Source organism: Ictidomys tridecemlineatus, chromosome 8, assembly GCF_052094955.1.
Source record: "Ictidomys tridecemlineatus isolate mIctTri1 chromosome 8, mIctTri1.hap1, whole genome shotgun sequence".
In the NCBI taxonomy this organism is placed as follows: Eukaryota; Metazoa; Chordata; class Mammalia; order Rodentia; family Sciuridae; genus Ictidomys; species Ictidomys tridecemlineatus.
The window spans coordinates 119,415,935-119,441,105 of record NC_135484.1 but is presented as its reverse complement, the minus strand read 5'-3'; the positions used below and the strand labels follow the sequence as shown (position 1 = coordinate 119,441,105).

The 25,171-nt window shown below is 46.6% G+C and overlaps 2 protein-coding genes across 4 annotated transcripts; both read right to left on the bottom strand.

Moving 5' to 3' along the window:
* Window positions 1-663: 663 nt before the first annotated feature.
* On the bottom strand, window positions 664-6,090 carry Ly6g5c (lymphocyte antigen 6 family member G5C). Its single transcript, XM_005338996.5, has 4 exons — window positions 6,016-6,090; window positions 4,702-4,843; window positions 3,265-3,432; window positions 664-1,075 (listed from the first exon to the last, which is right to left on the bottom strand). The coding sequence occupies exons 1-4, from the start codon at window positions 6,088-6,090 to the stop codon at window positions 921-923; spliced, it is 540 nt and encodes a 179-aa protein (XP_005339053.2). The 3' UTR covers window positions 664-920.
* Window positions 6,091-8,362: 2,272 nt separating this feature from the next.
* On the bottom strand, window positions 8,363-24,355 carry Abhd16a (abhydrolase domain containing 16A, phospholipase). 3 transcript variants are annotated; one of them, XM_040282370.2, is made up of 20 exons: window positions 24,152-24,355; window positions 22,902-22,958; window positions 22,102-22,168; window positions 21,770-21,856; window positions 18,887-18,972; window positions 17,062-17,135; window positions 16,727-16,849; window positions 15,050-15,164; window positions 14,856-14,957; window positions 13,778-13,841; window positions 13,331-13,380; window positions 12,853-12,976; window positions 12,322-12,426; window positions 12,058-12,121; window positions 11,239-11,295; window positions 11,031-11,093; window positions 10,843-10,919; window positions 10,662-10,760; window positions 10,533-10,579; window positions 8,363-8,602 (listed from the first exon to the last, which is right to left on the bottom strand). In XM_040282370.2, the coding sequence occupies exons 1-20, from the start codon at window positions 24,281-24,283 to the stop codon at window positions 8,462-8,464; spliced, it is 1,734 nt and encodes a 577-aa protein (XP_040138304.2). In that variant the 5' UTR covers window positions 24,284-24,355; the 3' UTR covers window positions 8,363-8,461. The 3 variants fall into 3 exon arrangements, with proteins under 3 accessions (XP_040138304.2, XP_040138305.1, XP_005339052.1); XM_040282371.2 differs by lacking the exon at window positions 8,363-8,602 and adding an exon at window positions 8,865-9,611 and having other exon boundaries at window positions 24,152-24,354; XM_005338995.3 differs by lacking the exon at window positions 8,363-8,602 and adding an exon at window positions 9,988-10,323 and having other exon boundaries at window positions 24,152-24,354.
* Window positions 24,356-25,171: the final 816 nt, after the last annotated feature.

Genomic DNA, 25,171 nt, shown 5'->3' with positions numbered 1-25,171 from the left:
TTTTGTCTCTCTGCTTGATGGAAATGGCACTACATACTCTTTCCTATTCAGCATATTGCAGATCAGCAAATCTACCTGTTGATGGTCTGTACTGGGGCAAAGACACCATTGTTAAGTTTTAGATCATGAGGCAGTTGGAGGTACAAAAACAAACCCTCTGTGCCCCCACTCCTAGCTGAGCTTCCTGTCCCCCAGAACCTCTAACTTCAGTACAAGACAGAGATAAGCCCAGGTTTATGCAGCTCTAGCAGGCCAAATTGGAAGACAGCCTCAGGCTGAGGAACCCAAGACCCTTGGGAAATTTGCTGATCCTTGAAGAGGGACACTGAGCCTGGAAATCGGAGACCAGGGGTCCACTGGGCCTAATGTGCCCTTCTCATCCACCCCCTCCTACGTAGACCTGGCCTTTTGCAGCCACCCTTTTTGCCATCATAGTCCTCTGAACCTCCCCTCAAGTCCCACACTTCTCTAGTTGAACAGAACTTCTCAGGATGCCCACTAATCTAGCCTTCATAGGAGGGCTTCCATTCCTTTTTGCCCTTTTATGCCTAGAGCTGAATCAGAGATACTGAAGTGGGGCAGGAGCAAAGTTGGATGCTTCTTTCCTGTCCTCAAAATGGGACATTTAGGGAGTTCTACCTTGACCAGATGATAGACAAACCAAACACTTTGCCCAAACATTTATTTCTAAGGAACACCTGGGGACTTGGGGCAAGAGAGGGAACCTGGGAGGCAGAGTGGGAGTAGGGGAGAATTAACCAAGAGGAGGAAAGTCCAGTCTGGGGTAGTGACTTGAGGAAGGCAGGGAGGGGTAGTATAAGAAATTGTAAGTTTCCCTGGCTGAACCCAGGTAGAAATCAGAAGGGTGGCAGGAAACTGGCAGTTTTCTCCAAGGTTCTTGGTAGTCCTTCTAATGAATGTTAGAGTACTTTATTTTTAGGGTCGTTGCAGAAGTCCAAGAAGCAGCATTGAGAGTATATCCAGAAGCCAGACACAGGAGAAGAATGAGTATATGAGCAATCACTCATCTGCTCCTGGCTGCGGCAGTCATTCACCAAGATGTCAGAACCACTGCCTATGGAAGGACCACAAACTCCAGTGACTAGGAGGTTCCCATGCAGAGTCCCATCCTCATACCCTCTTCCCCCAAATAGACTTCCCTGGGTCAAAAGAAAAGACTCCTAGAATTGGGTAGGAGTGGGAAGTGTCCAGTGGGTCACAAGCCACACAACCAAGGAAGGTTGATAGAAAAGAACCATTTAAAAACTAGAGGAGCCAGGACTAAGTTGAGGTCTGTAGAGCAAAATGGGGAGAACAAGCACCCATTAGAGGGTAAAAGTAATAAAATAGGGTGATGATGTCTTTGATATAATGTATGTATTAAAGGGGAAAAAAAGCTTTGTGTCCCTGTCCCAAAAAGTCATACACAAGGATATTCACTGCTACCCTGCTTGAGAGAGAAAAATATTAGAAACAGCCTAGATGCCTATCAATAGTAGGATGAATAAATCAGCTTTGATATGCCCACTGCCATGAAGTACAGTGGAATACCTCAACAGAACAACAAAGCTGTTTATAACCTGATATGGAAACATTAAGTCCTCATAACTGTTATCAAATTTAAAAAGCAAATGCAGAACAGTGTTTATGTGTTTATTATGGTCTGCTACTGTCTGGGAGAAATAAAAGAGTGAATAAAAGAATATGGGGGCCAGGCAGTGGTGCATGCCTGTAATCCCATTGGCTTGGGAGGCTGAGGCAGGAGGATTTCGAGTTCAAAGCCAGCCTCTGCAACTTATAGAGGCACTTAGCAACTCAGTGAGACCCTGTCTCTAAACAAAATATAAAAAAAGGGCTTGGGATATGGCTCAGTGGTTGAGCACCCCTGGGTTCAATCCTTAGTACCAAAAAAAAAAAGCAGCATATTTAGGGTGAAATGTGCACAGAAGATTGCAGACAGGATAAAGTAATGAGAGGACTAGGGAATACAGCTTGGTCATATAGCACATGTCTAGCACTCTTAAGGCCCTGGGTTCAATGTCCAGCATGGCTGAAAAAATTTTTTAAAAAATTTAAAAATGTAGTGGAAGGATGTAAATGAAGGCAATTTCATGCATTGATTGTTAAGAACACCATCCGTGGAGCCACTACTTCTGACCCAGCCTCTGAGATTCAAGCAGATTTTTTTTCTTTCTACATCTTTATATCCCTATCTGTAAAGTGGGGATAATATACTGCCTCATAAGGTTCTAAAATAAACAGTACCTGACACAGAGTGTGTGTGCTGTCTTTGTTAACTTAGTAAAGGTAGGAGAAAGTGGTGTGAATCTGTAATCCCAGCACTTAGGAGGCTTTGGGAGTTGGAAACCAGTCCGGGCAATATAGAGAGACCATGTCTCAAAAGATAAATAAATAGCCAGATGTGGTGGCAAACACCTGTATCCCAGTGGCTTTGAGGCTGAGGCAGGAAGTTCACAAGTTCAAAGCCAGTCTCAGCAATTTAGCAAGACCCTGTCTTAAAATAATAAACAAAAAGGGCTGGGGATGTGGTTCAGTGGTTAAGCACTCTTGGGTTCAAACCCTGGTACTAAATAATAATAAAGAAGGAAGGAAGGAAGGAGGGAGGGAGGGGAGGAAAGGAAAAGAGAGAGGGAGGGAAGAAAAGCAGGCAGGGGACTAGGTGGAAGAACAGACTTGAGGAAAGAAGGAATGTGGTCAATTTTCGGCAAGTTGAAAATGAGGTAGAGATGTCCAGTAGATAACAGGACACAAGGAAAGTGGTTCAGTGTAACATTCAGATCCAGGAGGAAGTACTCTGTGGCTGCTGGTTGAAGCCAAGGAAGCAGATAATGTCCTCTAGGAAGAGCTATGCAGTGGAAGACAGCTAAGGACCCAAACATGAATCACTGAGTGTCAGGGGGATAAGGCAAGACAGTGAAGGTCACTATGAGGACCAGTGGAAGTTTCAGAAGAGTGACACATATAGGAACTATGCGGATAGCTGGGGAGCAGGCAACTTGAGGAAAGGCCTATACCTCTGGAGATCTCCAAGGTCCCCTTCAAACCTGGGTGCCAAAGAGGGTAGGAGCCAATCAGCTGTGGGTTGAGGAGGGAAGCTGGTGGAAGTGGAGATAGGGAGTGATTCTGAAGGAAAGAGATGGAACAGTGTCCTACGGCTGTAGGAACAGGACTTGGGGTACTGTTTAGGAGGCTGGGAGAGGCTGCTTAAGAGGGCTGGGCCCATGGTGGGAAAAGGCAGCTTACTGTTCTTTATATGCAGAGTGAAGCAGCTGCTGCCAACTGGAGTGAGGCAGATGTCTGATCCCAGAAGGCACCCCAACTCCTTGGTTTCAAAGAGACATCTATAGCAACGCAGGTATTTGGGGAGATGAGGTGGTTGAGGGGGTCCCGGATTGTCAGGAACAAGCTTACCTAGAACACAGAAAAGCAATGAACCCAAACCCCTCATACCTGATTCTGGGTTGGCCAATCCCATTGTCCTCTCCCCACCTCAGAAAACCATAAAATCCCTGATTCTTTAAATCCATTTGGTTTAGTGTAGCAGAAGCTTTAGTCCTTATTAAAAAAATCTTTCTTCTCTCTTCTTTTGCCTCTAAAGGTGAGAATTCATTAAATCACTTATTCATTCATTCAATATGTATTTGAAGAGCTAACATTTGCCCAGCGCTCAGTCTCTCTCAAATTCACAGGTGAGGCTAAGACAGCACATACCAGCTTTGTACAGCCCTGTCAGGGCAGTTCTTCCTCTGTAACTTTCTCTCTAAATCCTCTGTCCCCCAGACTCTTTTCCAAACATGCTTCATTTTATTTGTGATATTAGGGATTGAACCCAAGGCCTCACACTTTCCAGGAAAGCTTTTTTTGAGACGGTGTCTTACTAAGTTACCTAGGCTGGCCTTGAACTTGCAATTCTCCTGCCTCAGGATCCTGAGTAGCTGGGATTACAGGTGTTCCCCAACATACTTGACATGAACTTTTTAAAATCCATAATGCTGAGAAGTAAAAACAAGAGTGCATCACAGGCCAGAAAGACTATGCTTCATGCAGACAGGGGACGTCAAGCAGCCCATGCCACATGCTTTGTTTTTGCAGTCCTATCACAGGAGAGGCCCATGTTAAACTTTGTCCACTCAAATACCCATTCTCTCCCTCCTTCCCCAACTACATGTATATACATCCCCCTCTTCCTTTAGTCCTCAGCTCAGACCAAACATTAATGAAACCTCAGACTCAGCAGAGCACTTGGGTGAGGCAGAGGCAAATACTAAACAAACACTTTGAATCCTGTTTCTCTATAGATGGTGCTTTCATCCCAGTAAGATCATCAAACAGAATTTAGCCTAGTTCTACTTTGTGGATTCTGCTTCCATCGTTGGGAAAGTACTTTCTCAAACTTCCCTATTCCGTTGTCCTCAGATTTGGATAGAATCCCTTCAGTATCTCCATTCAGATCACTGTCACTAAGTGAGACAGCCATGGGGCAGTTCCTAGAAAAGACCCTCAGGGTCAATATCAGTCCTTAGGCAAACCCAGGTATTTCCCTACCACACCTGTCCATTGCATCTTTTCTGCTGCCTGGGTTTACCTAAGCATCCTGGGCATATGTACCCAGACAATCAGTTTATTTATTTCTCCATCCAGCAGGCCAGGAAACCCTTCTGAACCCTTGGAGCCACTTACCAAATACCAAGCTCATCATGACCATCACTATTAAGAAGATGCTGTACAGGGATTGGGGGATGCTGTGGAGGCTCAGAGGCCCCAGACTCAAGCTCCCTGAAAAGCCTGCCATGAAATGCACCACTGCCCTCTGGCCTCTGTTCTGGGCTTATATTGGTGGAAAAGAGGTTGGCCAAGAGGAAGGAGAGAGGCAACACATTTAGGATGGAAATCAGTGCCAGAACAGTCAGATCAGAGTGTCCTCACCCACAGCCACTCCAGATCTTAACATCCTGCTTGGGGCAGGGACCCAGAAACAGAAGAATGAGAGGGAAACTTTTATATTATTCATCAGATGTTTATTGATTTACTGCATCAGATGTTGAAGATAAGCAGTGTCCAAAGCCCCTGCCCTCACAGGGCACAGTCTAGTGGAGGAGACAAGTCAACAGGCAATGGTGGGAAGAGGCAGAGTGCTGCTGGGAGCACATGGATAGTAGAAATCACTATCCAGGGGGATTTCAGCAGAAGAGAAAGGCGATCAGATTTCTCATAAAAGACTGCCATTGTTTGCCTGTAATCCCAGAGGTTTGGGAGGCTGAGGCAGGAGGATCGAGAGAGTTCAAAGCCAGCCTGTGCAACAGCGAGGTACTAAGCAACTAAGTGAGACCCTGTTGCTAAATCAAATACAAAATAGGATTGGGGATATCATTCAGTGGTTGAGTGCCCCTGAGCTCAATCCCTGGTAAAAAAAAAAAAAAAAAGATTTCCATTGTTACACATGGGAGAATGGGAGAATGCAGGGAAATAGGGAGCTATTCCCGAGTTCAGTCACAAGATGGCGGCCTGGTCTCGCTGAAGAGAATGAAAGAACCTGAGCATTTAGAAAAAAATATTGTACAGATTTGGTGTATGAATGAGTAAGTGAAGGAATGGGGAATAGATTCGCACGAGGAGATGACTGGTAGTATCATTTTCCAAGTACCATGTCTTTCCAAAAGCGGGAACATCTGGATCACAGAGAAACAGTGACACTCTCCCCACCCCTATTCTCAGACTGGTGCCCCCTTGAGGTTCCGGGGCACCTTCTCCCCCACCACCCCTTTTACTCCACCCCCACCCAAGCTCAGGTGCAGGTCAGTGAGTCTAATCTCCGGCTCCTACATGTTCCCGCACCGTGCGTTCTCTCTCCGCGCCTGACTGCACTTAGAATTCTCAGGAGGATGCGGGGGCGGCCCCTGCCCAAGCACAGTTCGCTTGGCGTCAAGCCAGCGCGAGCGGCGCGCGGGGACCCAAGGGTGAGCCAGCGGACACTCTGTGCATGAAGCGGCTTACCCGGAAGGTGGTGCTGTAGTACCACCGTTCCTCCGGGTGGATTCCGGAGTCCGCGGCCCCAGGGCCCCCACCCATTTCCTCGGCGCTAGACCTGCCGGGCTCCCCCACTTCACCAGCTCAGTCCCCACCTCCTTAGATCAGTCGCAGATAGACTCAGGGATTTTACTTTTAAGGACACTGGGCTTAAAAGTAAGGACACTGGGAGGTCCTCGGCGTCCAGGACGACATCACCTGCTCCGGTTTTTCCTTTGGAGGTTTGGGGCGGGGTCCTGAAGCCGGATACTCTGCTAATGCCCTGACTACTCAAGAATCATGCGATCTTGTAGTGTTGATGGGGAAGGTGGTAAGAAACCGACAGGAAAAGCAAGGACGGGTCCCAGAAATAACGGGATGGAAGAAACACTAGAGAAAAACGCACGCTACTGCGCACCCCACCCTACCCGTCTTGGAATGAATGAAATTTCAACGCTGTATTACAGAACGAAGAACTGGGAGAGAAGCGCCTGTCACCTGTTAAATGAGGGAGTTCATGGAATAATAAGGAAAAAAATCAACGAGCGAGGGCTCCTCTGGAAGCGAAAAGGGCAAAGCGGAGTCAAAGGGAAATTTTACGGAGCCCTCAGAACCCCTTTATCGAATATAACCGCACCTGAAAGGCCAAACTAGGAGCTAAGCGAAGCTTAAGTGGGGTACGAGAAGACTTGCCCCGCAGTAACGTTACAGCCCCGCAAGCTTTGAGCAGAACCTATAGGAAGACCCGGGAGTGGAGGGCGGGTGCTTGGTGGGAGCCGTCTCCGCCGGACAGACATGGTCTCAGAATCATTAGTACAGCCCCTGCTTCTTTTTATTCCTTGCCTCGTTCATGCGGCAGGGCGGGGCCGCACACGCTAAGCGCCGCGAGAGTTCGTTTTCGTGGTGATGGATTCCACCGAAGCTTTCCTAGGGTACAGAGGTGGGGCGTTATAGCAGTCGCTATGGTGATAGCAAGGCACGAAGGTATCCAAGCAGATTGTTCCTCCCTCCGGACTAAGGACGCCTAGGGGTAGGCAGCCAAGTGACGAAAGCGAGGAGGTGGGGCCTGAGGACTGAAGGGCACAGTTGGAGGAATCCGGCTTGGCAAACGAAGGGCGGGGCCGTAAAGGGGTAGGCTCTGCGAGAAAGGTGTTTCTTTTTTTCCTCCCTTTCTCCTTATTTATTAGTGTTACTGAGATTCAAGCCTAGGGGCACTTTGCCACTGAACTACATCACCAGCCCTTTGAATATTTATTTATTTATTTACTTACTTATTTTACCGGGAATTGATTCCAGGATGCTTTACCACTAAGTTATATCTCCAGCTTTTTTAAAATTTATTTTTTATTATTTTGAGACAGGATCTCGCTGAGTTACCTGGGCTGGCCTAAACTTTGTGATCCTCCTGCCTCAGCTTGGAATGAGGCAAGTTCTGTTGAGGGATTGCAGAACTTTAGACTGGGTCTTTAGATTGGCTTCCTGATTGGATGGATGATGATGGATGGGGACGTGGGGACATCGCTACCCGCAAAGTCTGAGCCCCACCCCCTAGGGATCCTTCACCAGAAAGACCCTCACTTACTTGTGACAGCTTTGTGGAGAGACACATGCCCCTCCCGGGCTTGTGGAGCAAACTCTCAAACACACAGCCCAGCCCAGAGCCAAGTCAGAACCTCACACTTGGAGCAGCTGAAGGCAAAGCTTGGGTCAATGGGATAAGGTAGGATAAAGCATGGCCCTGTCCAGGGACCTGCCCCCTTCTTCCCAGGTTTCCTGCCAGACTCTAACTTGCCATCTAGCCTCCACTCTCATGCCATTTTCCCAGCTCCTCAGGTGCCTGGGTATTCAGGCCTTGCTTGGTGCCCAGTAGAGGAGGATCCAGAGAGCCCCAGCAGATGTGTGGTGGGCATCTCAGCTGACCTCTTCTGGAATCTTGCTATATAGAGTGAGGAGTGGACCAGGAGCTGGTCCCATCCCAAGATGAAGGGTGGTTCTATTTAGCAACTCTGACCTTATCAGGTGTGGAATAATCTGACATAGACTAAGGCTCCTGAGTGGGGTACTTTTAGGAAAATCAACATGTTGGTCCTCCCCTACCCTTACCCATTTGGGGAATCCAAGGGTCCCCTCTTGTCATCCACTGTTCTTTATAGTATGTGTAGAAAGGTGGGGCAAAAGTGGCTTTAGGGAAAGTCTACAATGTCCCTAATGCCTATATAGGGCTAGGAAATGGAGTTCTTGTCTCCAGGGTATGGGAGACAGAAATGGGTACCCCCTATTTGCACTTAAGAAGCTTTCCTTGGCTGAACAAAGTCTTTGTTTTTTTTTTTTAACTATTTATTTATTTAGTTTTTTTGGCATATACAACATCTTTATTTGCACGTGGTGCTGAGGATCGAACCCAGGGCCACACGCATGCCAGGTGAGCACACTACTACTTGAGCCACATCCCCAGCCCAAACAAAGTCTTTGTTTCCAAGAGATTAACTGTCCTGATGCATCTGGGAGAGTGAGATTCAGAACCATGCAGCTGGTCCCACAGCTTCCTGTTCCACACATCCCAGCCCATTACCCCCTGGGATGAGACAGAGGAGAAGGGTGTCAGGATCAAACTTGCAAAAGGCACAGCATTCTGGAATTATAGTCACCTCCCCTCTAACCCCAAATTTCAGGCCCATATCACCTGATACATCTCAGATCTCCCTTTCCTGTGGAGAGGGAATACCCTCTTAAGGAGTTGCTGAGCTGCTGGGGCAGACACAGCCTCTGTCCCCCAGATTAGAGGAGGGTCATGCATTGGAGTTGGAGAAGACACAGAAATCAGCCAGAGACTATAATTAGAACATCAGAACATTTTCGCTCATGTTAAGCATCTTATACCTAATGATGGTTACTAGGTAGTATAGTAAACTTGGGGGTATATCATCTGAAAAACAGAAGTTTCTGAGGGAAGAAGGTAGCCAAGCCACAAACTGTTGGATGGAAGAGGAATATATTCTGTTACATAAGGTACAAGGATTAGAAATTTTTGGGAATTGATTTCCTCAGGTTAAATCTAACAACTTTATTTTTCTTTCCTTCTTTCTTTCTTTTCCTTCATTATTATTATTATTATTATTATTATTATTATTATTATTATTTGCAGCATTGAGGATTGAACCCAGGGTCATTCTACCACTAAGCTATATACTCACCCCTTTTTTGAGACATGGTATCCCTAAGTTGCTCATGATAGCCTTAAACTTCAGATCCATCATCTGCCTTAACCTCCTGAGCCACTGGGATTACAGGTATGCACTACTGGATCTGACTAACCTAAGACTTTTCTAACAGAGCTGTCCAAAAGATAAAGCATGGCTCTGGGAAGACAGGTGTCCTTGGCTCCAGGCATTAAGGTCCCTGGCAAGCTCTGTGTTGAACTGCAAAACTGGGAGGACAGTTTTGATGACATGGTGAGGAAAGTGGACAGGTTTTGCTGCATAAGACTCCAAGAAAGAACAGACTACTTCTCACTCCTTGTTGGGATGAGAAGAGCTGAGCAAGGATAGCTGTAGGGGCTGAGAGTGACACCATACAAACTGGACCTGGAAATCAGCAGAGAAGTTGAATAGGTGAATTCAAATACTAGAAAACACTTTGTAAACAGGTTATAAGTTAGAGGGGGCAACCACAGGCTCCTAGGACTGTGGTATGCAGGAGACCGAGGAAGGAGGAAGGAGAAGCTAGGGAAGCTGTACAGCTGTGATAACCCTAGGCACTCCAGGGAAAGGTTAGGCTTTGGGACTTGCTGCATGAGGACAGCTCAGATTGTGGTTGAAGGCCAAGGGGTACACAGAGATGGGGAAAGTTAAGCTAATTGTCTGGAATTATGGTTTTCCCAAAGCCTGGCCCTTTGGGGCCTCTGCTCTCCCCAGTACCACCCCCTAGCTGAACATCTGTGAAGTCACACAATTAGCCAGATAGTAGAAAAAATACCTTTTTATATTAATTATTAGGAATAATCCATTCATTTAATGCAGGATATGTATAGGGGAAGGTTAGGTGCTGTCATGTGAATGAGGGGAAACGTGCAAAAGGAACTGTGGTAAGGAGGGGGATGGTCCCCCACTTTCCACAAACTACAAACAGCAACATGAACATAGAGAATCACAAATAAGAGGGTCCTCCCTCATTCTCCCCCATCCTGTTCTTCCATGTGTTCCAATGTGGTCCCTAGAGGTGCCAGGGCATCTGGAAGTTCTGGGCAGGAAGTGGGGTGCAGTGTGTGGCCTCAAAATTGTGCAGATGCTTCCGAGCCTGAGGAAAGGGGGTGGGGCAAGTGGGCACAGAGCACCATAGGCAGCAGAAGCCATTGGACACCCTCCTCACTTCCCATCCTCCACCCTCCAAATTCACCACTCTATGAAAGCTGCCACTTCTATTGCTTACAAGGGATCCCCTGTCCCCAAACTCTATATGTGACCCCTTCCATTCAGTCCCCTTCCACTGCTTCTCACTGAGCTCACCAAAAACAGAGCCAGCTGCCGCCGTCCATCTGCACTCATGTCCTCCCCTGCAGAGAAGAGGCACTTAAACCTGGCCAGGTGCTTAGGTATTCAGCCCCTTCTTGGACTCTCCTCATTTGCCCTCCTTACCCACACTCCAGGGGAAGTCAGGCCCATGTTCTGCCTGGTAGGAACGGAGGACAGACAGACACCAGTCCTCTTCCACCTCCCATCGGCTATAAATAGAGGCTGTTCAGGCAGAGAAATGAAAACCTATAAGCAACCTGGCCTTGTTAGGCCCCTGCCACAAGCATTATCAGGTACCTCTCACCTTCTTCCAGCTGTGAAGAGGCCTCCAGCCACTGCCTCACCACACGAAGACCTTCCTCTGCCATCACACGAGGATACCTACAGAGAAGCACCAAAGAAAGGAGGTTAGGACTGATTTCACTTCACTCTTCACCCCAAAACTTCCCTCCCTCCCCATGCTAGTGTCTATCCCCATCTACCAGCTCTCACCGAAACTGTAGGAGCTTCAGAAGGAGGTCATTGCCTCGGTTGGACATGATGTCTTCAGGAACCCTGAGGATGAGAAGAATTACTCTGGAGGGGCTGGAGGTTGGGAAGGAAGGATCTAAAAAGCTGTGTTTCTGGTAGGCAGAGGTGGCAGGGGCAACTTCTAGCCATCTCTGAGATCTGGGGAGGGCAGAAGCTCCGAAGCACTCACGTCGTGGTGATGATCTCATCCTTGGTTCTCCGGATCAGTAGCACGGGGCCCTGGTACCTTCAAGACAGAGCATCAGGGAAGTAAAGCTCAGACAGAGAAAAGTAACAACTTGTCTATCCCCATCCTAAGCTAGCCTTCACCCAGGAGTGAGGTCAGAATATTTAAAATGGGCATGGCAGTCAGGACATGGTGATACATGCCTATAATCCAAGTGTCTGCAGAGGCTGAGGCAAGAGGATCACAAGTTTAAGGCCAGCCTTAGCAATTTAGTGAGGCCCTCAGCAAGTTAGTGAGACCCTGTCTCAAAAATAAAAACGAAGGAAGTGAGGCTGTAGCTCAGTGGCAGAGCACTTGCCTAGCATGTGTGAGGCACTGGGTTTGATCCTTACTACCACATAAAAATAAACAAATAAAGGCATTCTGTCCATCTACAACTACAAAAACTAAAAAAAAAAATATATATATATATATATAAAAAGGATGAGATGTAGCTCAGTGGTAGAGTGCCCTGGGTTCCATTCCCATTATTAAAGAAAGAAGAAAGAGAGAAAGAAAGGCAGGCAGGCATTGCTTAGTTTGATCTTGAGGGCGGGGAGCCCTGCTCTGCCAGGCCCTAATCCATCTGCCAGATCCTGAGGAAGTTCAGGATCTCAGGGGATTTGAGGTGTGACTGGGTGTGACAGGTAACTCATGGGGCAGTGGCTATTTGCCAGCTTTCCATTTAGGGCTATTTTCAGTATATTAATGCCCAGCAGTGCTGTGGCATGGGTTGGTGGGTAATGGGGGTGAGTGAGATGCTGGACACTTGCCTGCCCTCACCTGCACAGTTGTTCTGCATTGTTTAGATTGAGATGCTGCCTCACAGTCCTGGTCACCAGGCCCCCTAGAGTGGGATAAAGGTGAAGGGATAGCAGTGACAAAGACCTTACCCAACACAGAGGTCCCCACTGTTCACAGGAAAAAAACTGAGCAGAAATAAGAGGTCTGAGCCTTCCTAATTCTTCCCACGCACACAAATGAAAACCATCTCCTAATTCCAGCCCAACCCTTCCCTGGAAGGACAGTCCTGGGAGCTGTACTCACTCCAGCTGTCTGGCATGACTTTCAAAGCCAAGGGTACCAGGTCATCAAAGGAGGCATCCAGGATCACAGCACTTACATCTGGGTAGGACATAGCTGCCCATGTGGCTAGTAGCAGAACAAGAAAGAAGGCAAGGACTGAGAGATGCTCTTGCCTACCATACACACCCTCATCCCATGGGCCAACCCCACCCTAGCCAGGATGTTATCCCCTGGTCTCTCCTTAAACCCCACTTCACTTGGCCAGGGCACAATCTGGAGAAGAAGATATCCCAGTGCATGGAAAGACAGTAGGCAGAACATACTCTTTCCCTGAACTACCCACCAAGGACTCTTGGCTACTTCAAGGAAGGAAGGAAAGGTGAAGTTTATACAACTAGATATCTACTCCTGGGCCCACCTAGAGATTTTTAACTCCTCCCTCTTCTTCCTTGAGCCTCTACCCCCATCCAGAGCCATTGGTGTATTTCTCCACCTCTCCTAGGTGGGGGGCATGAATGTGTCTACAGTGGCATGTGGAAAGAAAACTGGTACCAGTGAAGCCACCAATGGACCAGGCGTAGATGATAATGTCCTGGGGCTGGAAACCCAGGCGGTGGATGGCAAACTGGACCACCACATCCATGGCGTTGGCTTCATTCTGAGGAAAAGGCACCCCCTGCAGGAGGAAGGGCAAAGGCAGGAGGGGGTCACACCAAAGGCCAGCTCACCTGCCACCTGCATCCTCCTAATATGGACCCTTCCTACAGCCACCCTGCAACAGAGAAGATGTGGAAGAAAAAGGTGGTGGGAGAGGACAATGTTTGAGATCCACTGCCTTTCAGCCAGCCCCCAACTGTGTGTGTGTGGGGGGGCAGCTCCCATGCTGCCTTCACATTTACAGCCTCCCAGCCCTCAGCACCTAGCCTCAGTGAATGGAAGGCCCCCACAGAAATTGCACCCCATTTCCTCCTCTCCAGTAGCTCACCAGAAATAATTCTGGAAAAGAAAGGGATTGCAAGGAGGGTCTCACCGTGCTTCCAGCAAAGCCAGGATGATTCCAGCCCAGGACTGAATATCCAGCTGTAACACAAGGGAAGGAGGGACTGAAACCTCATGGTCCATGCCCCTCTCTGTCCCTGAGGGAAAGACAGCAGAAGTACCCTCCAAACTCAGGCAAATTGCTCCATGCCTTCCCAGGATAAGGAGATGATGCCAAAACCTCTGAGGCAGCAGAAGGGAAAGATGTATGACTGTGTGGTGGAACAGAATGAAGAGCATAATAAAGGTAGGGGATACGGAAAAGGGGAACAATATATGATTCACAAAACAAATGGGGAGTGGACTTTTCCCCAAAAGTGAGAGACTGAGACCTCACTCTGAGAAAGTAAAGGTTAGTTCTGGGAAGATCAGAGCAGTGTGAGCGGTAGGTATATTCCAGTCCAAAGAGCAGAAATAAGAGGGCTGAGCCATGGCCTACCTTCTAGGGGTGTGGAGACACAGCCCACCTCATAGAACCCGGCGTTCCCCTCACAGCAGATCACCTAGGAAAGAGACAGAAAGGCAAGGCTCAGAGATCCACTGGAAATTCCCACATGAACAGGGAGGGCAGCCTGAGAAGAGCTGTGTAGGGAAGAGGAAAGGGAAGTTCCTATTCTTTTTTGAGGTGAATAAAAACTTATCATTCCACAAAGTCCATAAGATGAGAGGCAAAGTGACTACAAATGCTTGGCAAACTGGACCCTCAGAGGAAGATGACTCAAGTTGGATCGCTCCACCACCCAGTACAATGTCCATTTTCCCTTGGGAGGCCACCAGGTAGGTTGCTCTTAGGAGAGGATGGGATTATGGATCACGAAAGCACACTGGAAACTGAACCCAAAGCCTCACAAATGCTCTATCACTGAGCTACACTCCCAGAGCCTGAATTTTCTTTCCTTCATAGCTTTTGGTCTGTTTTGTGCCTGTCCCTGTTTTGTGACATGCCTACTGCTTTCCTTCTCCTTCTCCTTCATTGGGCTTTAATCTTTTAATTAGATAAACTCTAGTTCCATGGTGTCCCAAGTTGAAGCCCGGAGATGGTAGGACCTGCATGAACTCCCATAGCAGGCAGAGTTAGCCCTAGAACCCAGCTCCTAGATTCCTGGGTCAGTGCTCTTTCCAGAGCTCCTTCATGGAAGCAGGAGACTTGGGAGCCAGGCTGCCTTAATTCACATACAATGCTACCACTTACTAACTGTATGAGCTAGGAAAGTTATTCTGTGCCTCAGTTTCATCACATATAAAAATGGGCTAACGTGAAAAGTACCTATCTCACAAGATTGTTAAGAAGATTACAATATATGTCTTACATGGAATAAATATTCTTGGTAGTGACAACTATGATTATTATTTTTTGAACTTGTATTTCCCTGTCTTAGAGTTTTTTCCATAGAGGGCTTTAGGGTGCAGCTTGGATTATTCCCCACTCTGATGCCACAGGGAAGGTCTATGACTGGGGTCCCCTGAGCCTCTACTGCCCTCCCAGCACACCACCTTTGGTCCCTGTGGTCTCTCACCAGCTTCTGTCCCTGGGGCTCAGCTGTCCCCCGCCGATCCACAAACATGGTGTCAATCTCATTGCCATCACAGGCCAGCAGCTTTGCCCGGCGGCCGTTACACTAGGGAGATGTAATGGCCAGGTTGTGAGGAGCAAGAGGCTACATCTCTGGGGAAGAGAAGGGCCAGCAGGGGGCAAGACAGGGGGCCTCACCTCTTCCACCAACCGGGCCTGGCCCTGGAGCAGCACAGGCATGAGGGCCTTCTGGAGCAGGTATACAGAGCCTGGATATAGCATCCGGCGCCCCAAAGTGTGTGCCACCAGGTAGCTGTAGGAAACATGGATTAATGAACCCCAAATCCCCAGTGGGGCCTGGATATTGACTCAGCTCTAGCATTGTCAGAATGGTGAGCCTGCTTCACCACTGACCTTCACAGCTTCACAGTCCTCTTTCAGGACTTAATGAAATAATATATGTGCTAGGTTTGTTTTTGAAACTTTTTTTTTAACTGTAAGAATTGTAAATATGTACATTTTCTACTGTGGCCCACTATATACATATATACACAGATGCTCCTCAACTTATAAGGTGGTTACAGCCCAACAAAATCATTGTAAATTGAAAATATCACTGTTAAAAACACATTTAAGGGCTGGGGATGTGGCTCAAGCGGTAACGCGCTTGCCTGGCATGCGCGGGGCGCTGGGTTTGATCCTCAGCACCACATAAAAATAAAGATGTTGTGTCCACTAAAAACTAAAAAATAAATATTAAAAAAATTCTTTCTCTCTTTAAAAAAAAAAGGAAAAAAAAAGATTGACTAGTGGGTCAAAATACGTAGTTTGAAAGACATCAAACTAGACCACAAACTCCATCAGGGCAGGGACCTGACTATTTTGTATAATGCAATATGCCCAGTACTTGCCACATAGGAGATACCTAAAGCACTGTAGAGTAGGGGCTTAATAAATAATTATTGAACAAACTTTCTAATCTAGACAGATAAGATATGGTAGGTGCTATTCCTGAAAAAGATGATTGACAATTTCCAGTTAACCTTGATGTTGGACAGCCCCAGAATGTCTCACAAACTCTCTAGCATCCCCTTCAAAACCTCAAATCTGAGGGGTTGGGGATAAGGCTCAGTGGTAAAGCGCTTTCCTGGCATGCGTGAGGCCTCTCAAGTACCTCAAAAACAAGTCCTCAAATCTGGCTTGCCCATCTACTGATCAGCACACTGTCAACAATCAACCCCTTAGTCCAACCCCTTCCTTAGTATTCTAGAAAATGCCCCATCTCCCCACAAAAGAAAATGCCCAGCATCTGCTTTGCTGTAAGATATGAGTGGTTGCTATTGTTATTCTGTCATCAATAAACTAAGACTTACTTGGCACAGGCACCCAGGCAAGGTATGAGTCCTTCAGAAATGTTACCCTACTTATTTTCCCCAACAACTCTATAAGGCAGGCTACTCACAGATGCAGAAACTGAGGCACAGTGGGGCCAAGGGCCAGGGTAGAAGAACCAAGGAGCGAAGCAGCCAGGATGGTTACACAGAAGTGCACTAGAGCCTGCTCCAGCTACAGATGATGTGTTTCCTTTCTACCCCCAAACCCACTGTTCCTTCTCAGTCACACTGAAAGAGCTTTTGTGTCAGACACAGTTGTGTTAATATCCCAGTTCTTCACCTGTGAGATTTTGGTCCTCTCTGAGTATTTTCTTCACACATAATGTGAATAAAAACTTCTTCACCACAAATGATACACACAAGCACTTGGCCCTAGGCCCAATCAATAAATGACAGCCATTTTATGATGGAGTACCAGTCCTAGGATCCTTACCCCATGTCCTCTCCACCCTGCTGGCCTCCCTCCCGCATCATGTCCCACCTGGTGATCTGACAAGGCAGCTTCTTAACACGATTGAGGAGGGTGTCTGCTGTTCCCCTGTGTAGGGGCTCTGGGCGAAGTAGGGCCACACCCCGGCGGGAAGGGCCCCCTCGAGACTCCTTCCTAAGAAAGAGAAAGAAGTAAGGGAAGATAGGGTCAAGAAAAGAAAGCTGGATATCTGAGGTCCAGAGAAAGGTGGGGGTCTAGGAATGAGAAGGTGGCACTAGAAGACAGGCCCTGGGACCTGAGAGGGGATGGAGGGCAGGGACAAGCAGTACAGGGATTATCTGAGACAGTTCCAAGGAAGGGATAGAGTAACAGGACTGGGGTCTCACCGACTACTGGGTTCTTCCCAGTGGAAGTCAATTGGCCAGCTCCTGAAGTCAAAGTTGTAGTTGGCAAGTTGCCTCTGTGGTGAGCAGGGTATGAAAGAGTTGTAGAGGAAAAGGGGAATTCAGAACTGAGGGTGGGTGGTCCCCATCCCCCCTCAACATCCTTGTCATCCACAGGCCTGATCTCCACACGTCACAGGAGACCAAGTAGAGGTCAGCACCCTCCAAGTTCTCAGATGGAAACTCTACTATGACTAGAACAATTGGGAAAGACAGGTGTCTTATTTGAGCATCAGTGCTGACCCATCTTCCCTCTTCCAGACAAGGAAACTAACTTTTCATTTTAAAGAATCTAAGACTGACCCACCCCTAGCAGGTGCTTCAGATATAGAGAGTGGGGGCCCATTGGCTGGTCACATTCCCTTCTCTACCTGGATGCCTTAAATGGTGCCATCTTGGTGGCTCAGAAATCCCCAAGCAGATCAAACTGATGGTCTCATGGCTGAGTGTCAGGAGGGAAGTCACCACAGTGGGCTCTATTCTGGAAAAAAAACTCTGACTATTCCATTCACACAGCCAGCTCCCTCTCTTCGACTCCTGCAGCCAGGGGCCAGTTCTGCCACACTGACCATCTGTGCCTCTGGTCACCCTGCTGTGTTAGCCCACATGCTTTCTGCGGGCAATGGGAGCTGCATCTTCATGCTGTACTGTGTTCCTCCCCCACCCCCAGAGCTCCGGCTCTCTATTTTGAGGAGGTTTTTTTTTCCTCCTGTCAGAGAAATTTTTGATATTTTCAAAAATAACTTGACTAAGAGAGAGCAATATAAAAATTGTACAAAAATATAAATGACAAAACAAAACAAAATGAAGAAAAGCCAATTTCAGCCAGGCTTTGTTCAGATCTGCTCTCAAATCTAGACTCAGCCACTTCCTTGCTCTGTGACTCTGCACAGGTAACTTAACCTCTCTTTTTGCCTATGTTTCTTCAGATGTACAAATGAGGGTAATTATGCTACCTCACACAGCTGTTATGAGAATTAGAAAGGACATATGCATTATGCAAAATGTCTCAGAACAGTGGCAAGGTACAGAGCATTATTACACAGCTCCATAAATGGTGGTATGGAGTAATCATCAAGGCATTGATGGTAATCATAGCTATCTGATCCCAGAAACAGGAAGGAGCTTCATGGGGCCCCATAGCCCCTTCTCAGATAATCACACTCCAGCACTGGCAAACCTGGCAGAACTTCAAGGACACTGTGCCCTGGCTTTTCTGCCTCCTGGAGCCACGCTGTGCTCTCAGGCATAGGAGTAGCTATGCCTGTCCATCTTGTCCCATCCCCAAACAAAGTTAGCATGGTGTTCAATGCATACAACAAAAACAAATATTTATAGAACTGAGTTGCTGTGATAGAAAACTCTCCCAAGAAATATTATGGAGGGCTGGGGATGTAGCTCAGTAGTACAAGCGTTTGCCTAACATCTCTGAGATGCTGAATTTAATCCCCAGTACTGCAAAAAAAAAAAAAAAAAGAAGAAGAAGAAGAAATATTATGAATATTTCTACCTTTAGACAATTCTTGTGGATTGAAAGTGGAGAGGAAGAGGGTTGTTCTAACAGAATATTCATAAGAAGTGATAGCGAGGACAGTTCATTTATGGAGTAGGGAAAGGACACAGCAATATTTGCAGGCAAAGACCCAGTGTGGTGGGTGGCAAAGCACACCACCTCCTCCTGGCAGAAGCTGGTGCCTGGAGCTCTGGGGGCAGCTGAGGAAGCTGCTAGCAGGGTATGTTGTCTGACACCTTTCCTAGAACTTCTCACCTTATTTTCTGCAGACTGGTTCCGATGTGTTGCTTCTAAGATGGTGATGAACTGCCGGTATTGGGGGTTGGTCCAGCGGCCAATGCCTGGCAGAGAGAGGACAGGAAGTAGTTTATTGGGAAAACAAGGAAGGAAGATGTCTTGGTCTTAGGGAGAGATGGGCAAGAAGGCCCTGGAAGGAAAGGTAAGAGAAAAAGGAACTGAGAGCCTACAATGTCGGGAAACAGACCTTCCTCCTTCTTCCACATCCAGCAAAAGGCTAAAGAATTCTTTAATTCCTTAGCTTCTTCAGTTTGTCTATTTTTTTCTTTCGGTGCTGGAGATTCATTTTGTTTCTTTATAGACTAGCAAGCTTCCATCTTTCAGAATGTTCATTCTCCTTGGTCTTAAAACACTGTCACCCAACCTTACTCTTCCCTTTTGCTAACATCAGGATTCCTGACTTTTCCCTTCCAGACTTCTCCAGTGCTTGCTTTCTGTATGTTCTAACCCTTGCCATCTGGCTTCACACTCCCTTGCCCTTGCCCATAATTATCTCATCACTGAATCTATGTACCCTTCCTCTGTCCTTATTCTCTTCAATTGCTCCACCAGCATTCTTCCTGTCCCTCCAGATTCCTTCTTCCATTGCTTCCTGGGCTTGCCCTAGCTTCCTTAGGATTCCCACACTGCCTCTCTCCTGCCTCTTTTCTCCTTCCCATTGGGAAGGGCAGCAATTCTCAGTGCTGACTCCTCTCCCCCTTCAGGATCACATCCACTCTCCCTTACTGCTGAGAAATATCAAATCCCAACTTTTCTCCTTACTGCTCACTGTCCTGGCAGGTGTTGTATGCCAGGGACTGTTCTACCCAGAGGAGACAGGCAGGAAATGAGGTGCATAGCTCCCTGCCTCAAAGAGCTGGCATTCTGATAGAGGTGAGGTGGAACCAGGAAAAGTCAATAAACTTTTAAAAAAATTGTCAGAGTGGTCTAAGTGCTACAACAACAATAAAACCAGAATGAACTAGAACTTTTTCAAGGGTAATGCCCCTGAACAAAATGACAATAAGAAAAGAAGCAAGATACAGAATGATTTGTATGGAGCAATGCCACCTATGCCAAAAATGTAAAATGCACAAAATCACACTGTATTGTTTATAGATTCTTACCATATTTCATAGATTCTAAGAAGAATTGTTTTAATATTTGAAAACTCTAAAATTAATATACATTTTTCAATGAATGTTAGCTTAGATTTGATAAAAGAAGGTATATTATTCATAAAAGTACAAAAATATGGACCAGATCATAGTCCACCAGATGAACTATGATTATTTCTGGGCAAAGAGGAAGTGGGGCTGGGAGGATTCCAATGGCAAATACAAGTCCACTATAATGCTTTGATATTTTATTGACAAAAGTAACAGACCAGGGTTGAGATTCTGGCTCAGTGGTAGAGCACTTGCCTAGCACATGTGAGGCGATGGGTTCGATCCTCAGCAACACATAAAAATGAATAAATAAAATAAAGATTAAAAAAAAAAGGTAATAAACCGGGTGTAGTGGTGCACGCCTGTAATCCCAGTGGTTTGGGAGGCTGGGGCAGGAAGTTCAAGAGTTCAAAGCCAACCTCAGCAGCAGTGAGGCACTAAGCAACTCAGTGAGACCCTGTCTCTAAATCAAATACAAAAAGGGCTGGGGATGTGTCTCAGTGGTTGAATGCCCCTGAGTTTAATCCCTCGTACCCGCCTCCCCAAAAAAGGTAACCAAGGCAAATAGCAAAAACACAAGCATTGTAATATTTAAAATATTTTTGTTCTCTAGATTTTTTGGTTTTTTTCTAAATTAAAAATAAATAAAAAATTAAGCTGAAACTTGAGTAGTATAAGCTACTTTTGAGACAAGTGGTCAGGAAAAATCACTCAGAGGAGGGAGCCCAGCCAAACAGAGATCAGGGGTAAGAATGCCTCAGGCAGGGGGTCCTCACCTGAGTGACCCCAACTGTAACCATCCAGTCCCAACCCCACATCTCCACTCTGAAGCATCTCCCTCACCTGGTGGTCATTAATATGTACCCACCGAGTCTCAATGACTTGTTTTGCCTTTTTGTTTTGTTTTTACTAATAAAATGAAACATATGTACATAAAACACACATTCAGATTAAAAAATGCAAAGCAAGTGAGGTGTGGTGGCACACACCTATAATCCGAACTACTCAAGAGACTGAGGCCAGGTGGGTAACTAAAAGATGCTATCTTAAAATAAAAAATAAAAAAGGCTGGGGATGTAGCTCAGTGGTCTAACACTCCTGGGTATCCCCCGCAAAAAAAAAACAACCCTACAAAGTAAACATTGATGTGACTATCACCCAGTTCAAGAGAGCCACTTCCAGTCAGGAGTCTTCCCATCCTGTATTCCTCCACCCCAGGGAATCATTCACCTTAATTTCAAAATAAGCATGCCCTTGTTCTTTTGAGTGACTTGTCACATACATAAGTATTCCTTTTAAATTTTATATAAGTAAAAACATACTACATACATCAAATCATGGTGCACTTCTTCCACTTCATATGTTTGTAAGATTCATCTGCAGTAAGTGTAGATACAGTTTGTTCATTTGCATTGCTGTGTAGTGTTCTATGGTTATACCATAAAGTATTATTTATCCATCCTATATGTCATGACCATTGGAGGTGTTTCCAATAGGATTATTATAAATGATGCATGCTATATTCTTATTTATACTTGTGCAAGAATTTCTCTAGCTCCTTAGAGAAAAGACTGTGCTTTAGACCATCCATGGTTATTCCCCCTCAGGACCCAGCACCAAACTGTATTCACAAAAATAACTTAATATTTACCCAGTGATGGACAAATCCAAACTAGGCTTCCTCTCCACCTACCTCGGAGGCAGGCCACGCCTGCCAGTAGCAGCAGCAATGTCCCAGCATAGTGAGAAAATGGCACCACTTTGGACAAACTCAAGTAACCTGGGAGGGGAGAGGGATGATATGAGAAGCTCTCCACAGTGCTCCTTAGCTCTTCTTCCCCTCTAGCCCCCAATCTTCCCCAACACCTCTCTTTGGAACAGCCACACCCTGAGAGGAAGAATATATGCCTGATGGAAGAGGGAAGCCAAGCCATCCTCACAGGTTCTCTTTCCTCTTTAGGGGGGTGGTTCACCTGCCAACAACCTGCCCATTTCCTGCCCCACCACCTTTGAAACCACACTGACCTTTCCTGTACAAGTAGAAGAAGGCGAAGGGAGAGGAGTAATAAGAGATGGACCAGAAGACTGAAGCCTGCAGCAGAGAGATAGGGACAGGCAATCAATATACTCACATGCACACATGCATACTGGTCTACCATTTCCAGGCCTGGACTCTGAGCAAGGTAGATAACCTGAGGAATATCATATCAAGTATCTATTCTGTGGATGACATCATGCACACAGAAAGTGCTTAATATTTGTTGAAAGGTAGGGCATCATAGCATAATGCAGGCTGGGAAAACTAGGTGCAGATTCTATTTTATTCCTCTAATCATTCCCAGACAAAATCTCATCACAATTTAAAGACCAGTCTCTAACTACTCCAGTTAATCAAGTCTTTTCAATTGGCCCTGCTCAGGACAGTCCCTGGCCTGGTCCCCAGGGACCAGAGATGCGCAAACGTCACCATAGGAACCCTGCCAGAGAGAACAGCTGTCTCTGCAGCCAAAGAGGTTAGTTGCCAGGGAGGACAGGTCACAGGGGACTGTAGGACTTAGCACCTGCAGATGGTCCCAAGAGTAAACATGTTTTCCTCAGGGTTTAGGCTGCCCCAGAGAAAGTTTTGCTTCATACAAAGGGGAGTGCCAACTGTACACGCTTGAGAGTATGTCTGTGTGTGTGTGTTGGAAAGGTCTGCAGCAAAGCTCAGAGCACCCTCAACCCCCAGGGGCACTGCTTTCTCCCAGGCCTGGGGAAGAGTAAGTTCAAGAGGGCAGCTGGGTCTGAAAAGATGCAGTGAATAGCAGATGCTGGGGTAGACATACCAGTGCCAGGATGCTGTCCGCATGTTTCTCCAGGGCACGGGGCTGATAGTATGTATCCTGCCAAAATAGATGGCCCCATTAAGGACCCTGACCATTAAAAAGTCTTACCTCTTCCCTTTCAAAAGCCCTAATATGCATCCTTTGGTTCTACCCTGCTTGGCTATCTCTCTTGAGACACTCCTAGCCTCTACAAAAGACTTTCTTCCCCACCCCCACCCTGAACATGATTTTCCATCCTTGACCATGAGAACAAGCTCAGGGTACTGGACTTATAAGCAAAAGTGAAAGCAGTATTGGGCAACTTTTGCTTCTTTTTCACAACCCAGTTGCAAATGGGTTGAGCATGTCCCTACAGGGAGCAGGGTTAGTGAGAAGAAAGGAAAGACACCATGACAATTCTAAGAGGGAAAGAAGAGCAACAGAAATAAGAGTAGGTTGATTAAGAAAGAATGTGGGGCTGGGGATGTGGCTCAGTGGTAGAGCACTCGCCCAGCATGTGCGAGACCCTGGGTTCGATCCTCTGTACCACATAAAAATAAATAAAATAATGGTATTGTGTCCAACTACAACTAAAAAATAAAATATTTTTTAAAAAAAGAAAGAATGTGGCTAGGAGTGGGCAGTTTGTAGAGGTTAGTAAACATAACTTGAGACTAACAATAAAAGGAAGAGAATAGGGGAATAGTCTATCACTACCCGCAGATTTCGTAAATGCAATGACCCTGGGGTCTCCAGGCTAGGTTTGGAGGGTGTGTGTGTGGGGGGGTGGGGAGAACGGCAGATACATGATAGACAGATACATGATGCGCAGAAGTCATTTTGAAACTCAATGCCAGGTTAAAGGGAAAAATAAACAAAGCCCGGAGAGGCACCAAAGGAAACCGAAGAAGAAATTGGGAGTATGACGGCAAAATCCATCGGATCCCCAATCGCACAGGGTCTCTTGCAGGACTTGAGACCCAAGTGGGGCCGGCATAAACCATGACAGATGGGGTGGGGGGGATGCGGGGAGGAAAAAGCAAAGACTGGTAGTGGAATGAGAAAGCAGTGCTCAAACAACGATGAAGAGAGAAGGCGGGTAGTCCACAGGCGTGACTTGAACCCTGGAAACACAAACAGCGCAGACTTTTCGGACAACCGGCTTGACAAGCAGACTCCCCTTATTTCCAATAGTGGGCACTTCTGGGGAGCAAAGGCCGTAAAAGGTTTGGGCTGTACCATGTTTTTGACCAGGGAGGAACTCGACTCACCCAGGAGCTGGTAGGGGGATTAGTGACTGAAGTTGGAGTCTCGGGGACGCTGGATGGGGCCCTTTCTGAGTCCCTCTCCCGGTAGATTTTGTAGAGCCGGGGGCCGAGGACGCAGCTCAGTAGCTTCGCCATGGCCCCGGCTCGGGCCGCCGCTCTTCCAGCAGCAGGTCCCCCTACTGGCCCCGCCCTCCCCTGCCTCTGAGGTGTTGCGTGCCCTTGACGTCAACACGTACCGGCTCCGCCTCGTGCAGAGTTGGGACTTTCTCAGCGCTTACTGGGAAGGGTTTCGCGCTGTTGGACCTACGGGTACAGCAATGGTCAGAAATTAATAGGAAGCGTTTGCAACGGGGAAATTTAGAAAATTGTCCGGAATTGTTAAATCATTCTTTCTATTTTCTAATATGAACAGACTCTAGAGTGATAGCAGAAACCCTGGTTAAGATTAGGAGCACTTGCCGGCGCTGTGGCACACACCTGTAATCCCAACAAGTTAGGACTCCGAAGCAGGATCGCAAGTTCAAGATTAACCTCAGGAATTTAGGGAGGCCTTAGTAATTTGGCGAGACCCAGTATCAAAATAAGTAAATAAATAAAAGGAGCTGGGGATGTAGTTCAGTGGTAAAGTGCTCCTGGGTTCAGTCCCTAGTGCCAGTAACTAACTAAACACAAGATTAGGAGCACTTGACAAGAGCTATAAAAAAGATGTCTAGCAGGACACGTAATAAAAGAAATGCTAGATTTTTATGAGAAAAAAATATAAAAAAGTTATTGAAGTCTGGATTGTAACTCAGTGGTGAAGCACTTGCCTAGCATGTATGAGGCATTGGGTTAAAATCTCAGCACCACATATAAATAAATAAAATAAAGGTTCATTTACAACTAAAAAAAAATATTTAAAAACAAAGTTATTGAACTAGGTAAACAAAGGCTTAAGTAAATGAAGAGCCATACGAAGATCATAGGAAAACAACATTGTTAAAGTATGTGTAATACTTGTTTTTTTTTTCTTGTTTTTTTAAT

Excerpts from the sequence above, each read along its gene's own strand:
- Ly6g5c (XM_005338996.5), bottom strand. The coding sequence starts at position 6,090 with ATGGGTGGGGGCCCTGGGGCCGCGGACTCCGGAATCCACCCGGAGGAA. Across the intron at positions 3,433-4,701 it reads CATGATGAGCTTGGTATTTG|GTAAGCTTGTTCCTGACAAT; the intron begins GTAAGTGGCTCC and ends TCTGTGTTCTAG. Across the intron at positions 1,076-3,264 it reads CACTCTGCATATAAAGAACA|GCAGTGGTTCTGACATCTTG; the intron begins GTAAGCTGCCTT and ends GTCCTTCCATAG.
- Abhd16a (XM_040282370.2), bottom strand. The coding sequence starts at position 24,283 with ATGGCGAAGCTACTGAGCTGCGTCCTCGGCCCCCGGCTCTACAAAATC. Across the intron at positions 12,977-13,330 it reads CTGGCTTTGCTGGAAGCACG|GGGGTGCCTTTTCCTCAGAA; the intron begins GTGAGACCCTCC and ends TTCCTCCTGCAG. Across the intron at positions 11,296-12,057 it reads AATGCAGAACAACTGTGCAG|GTACCAGGGCCCCGTGCTAC; the intron begins GTGAGGGCAGGC and ends TCTGTCTTGAAG.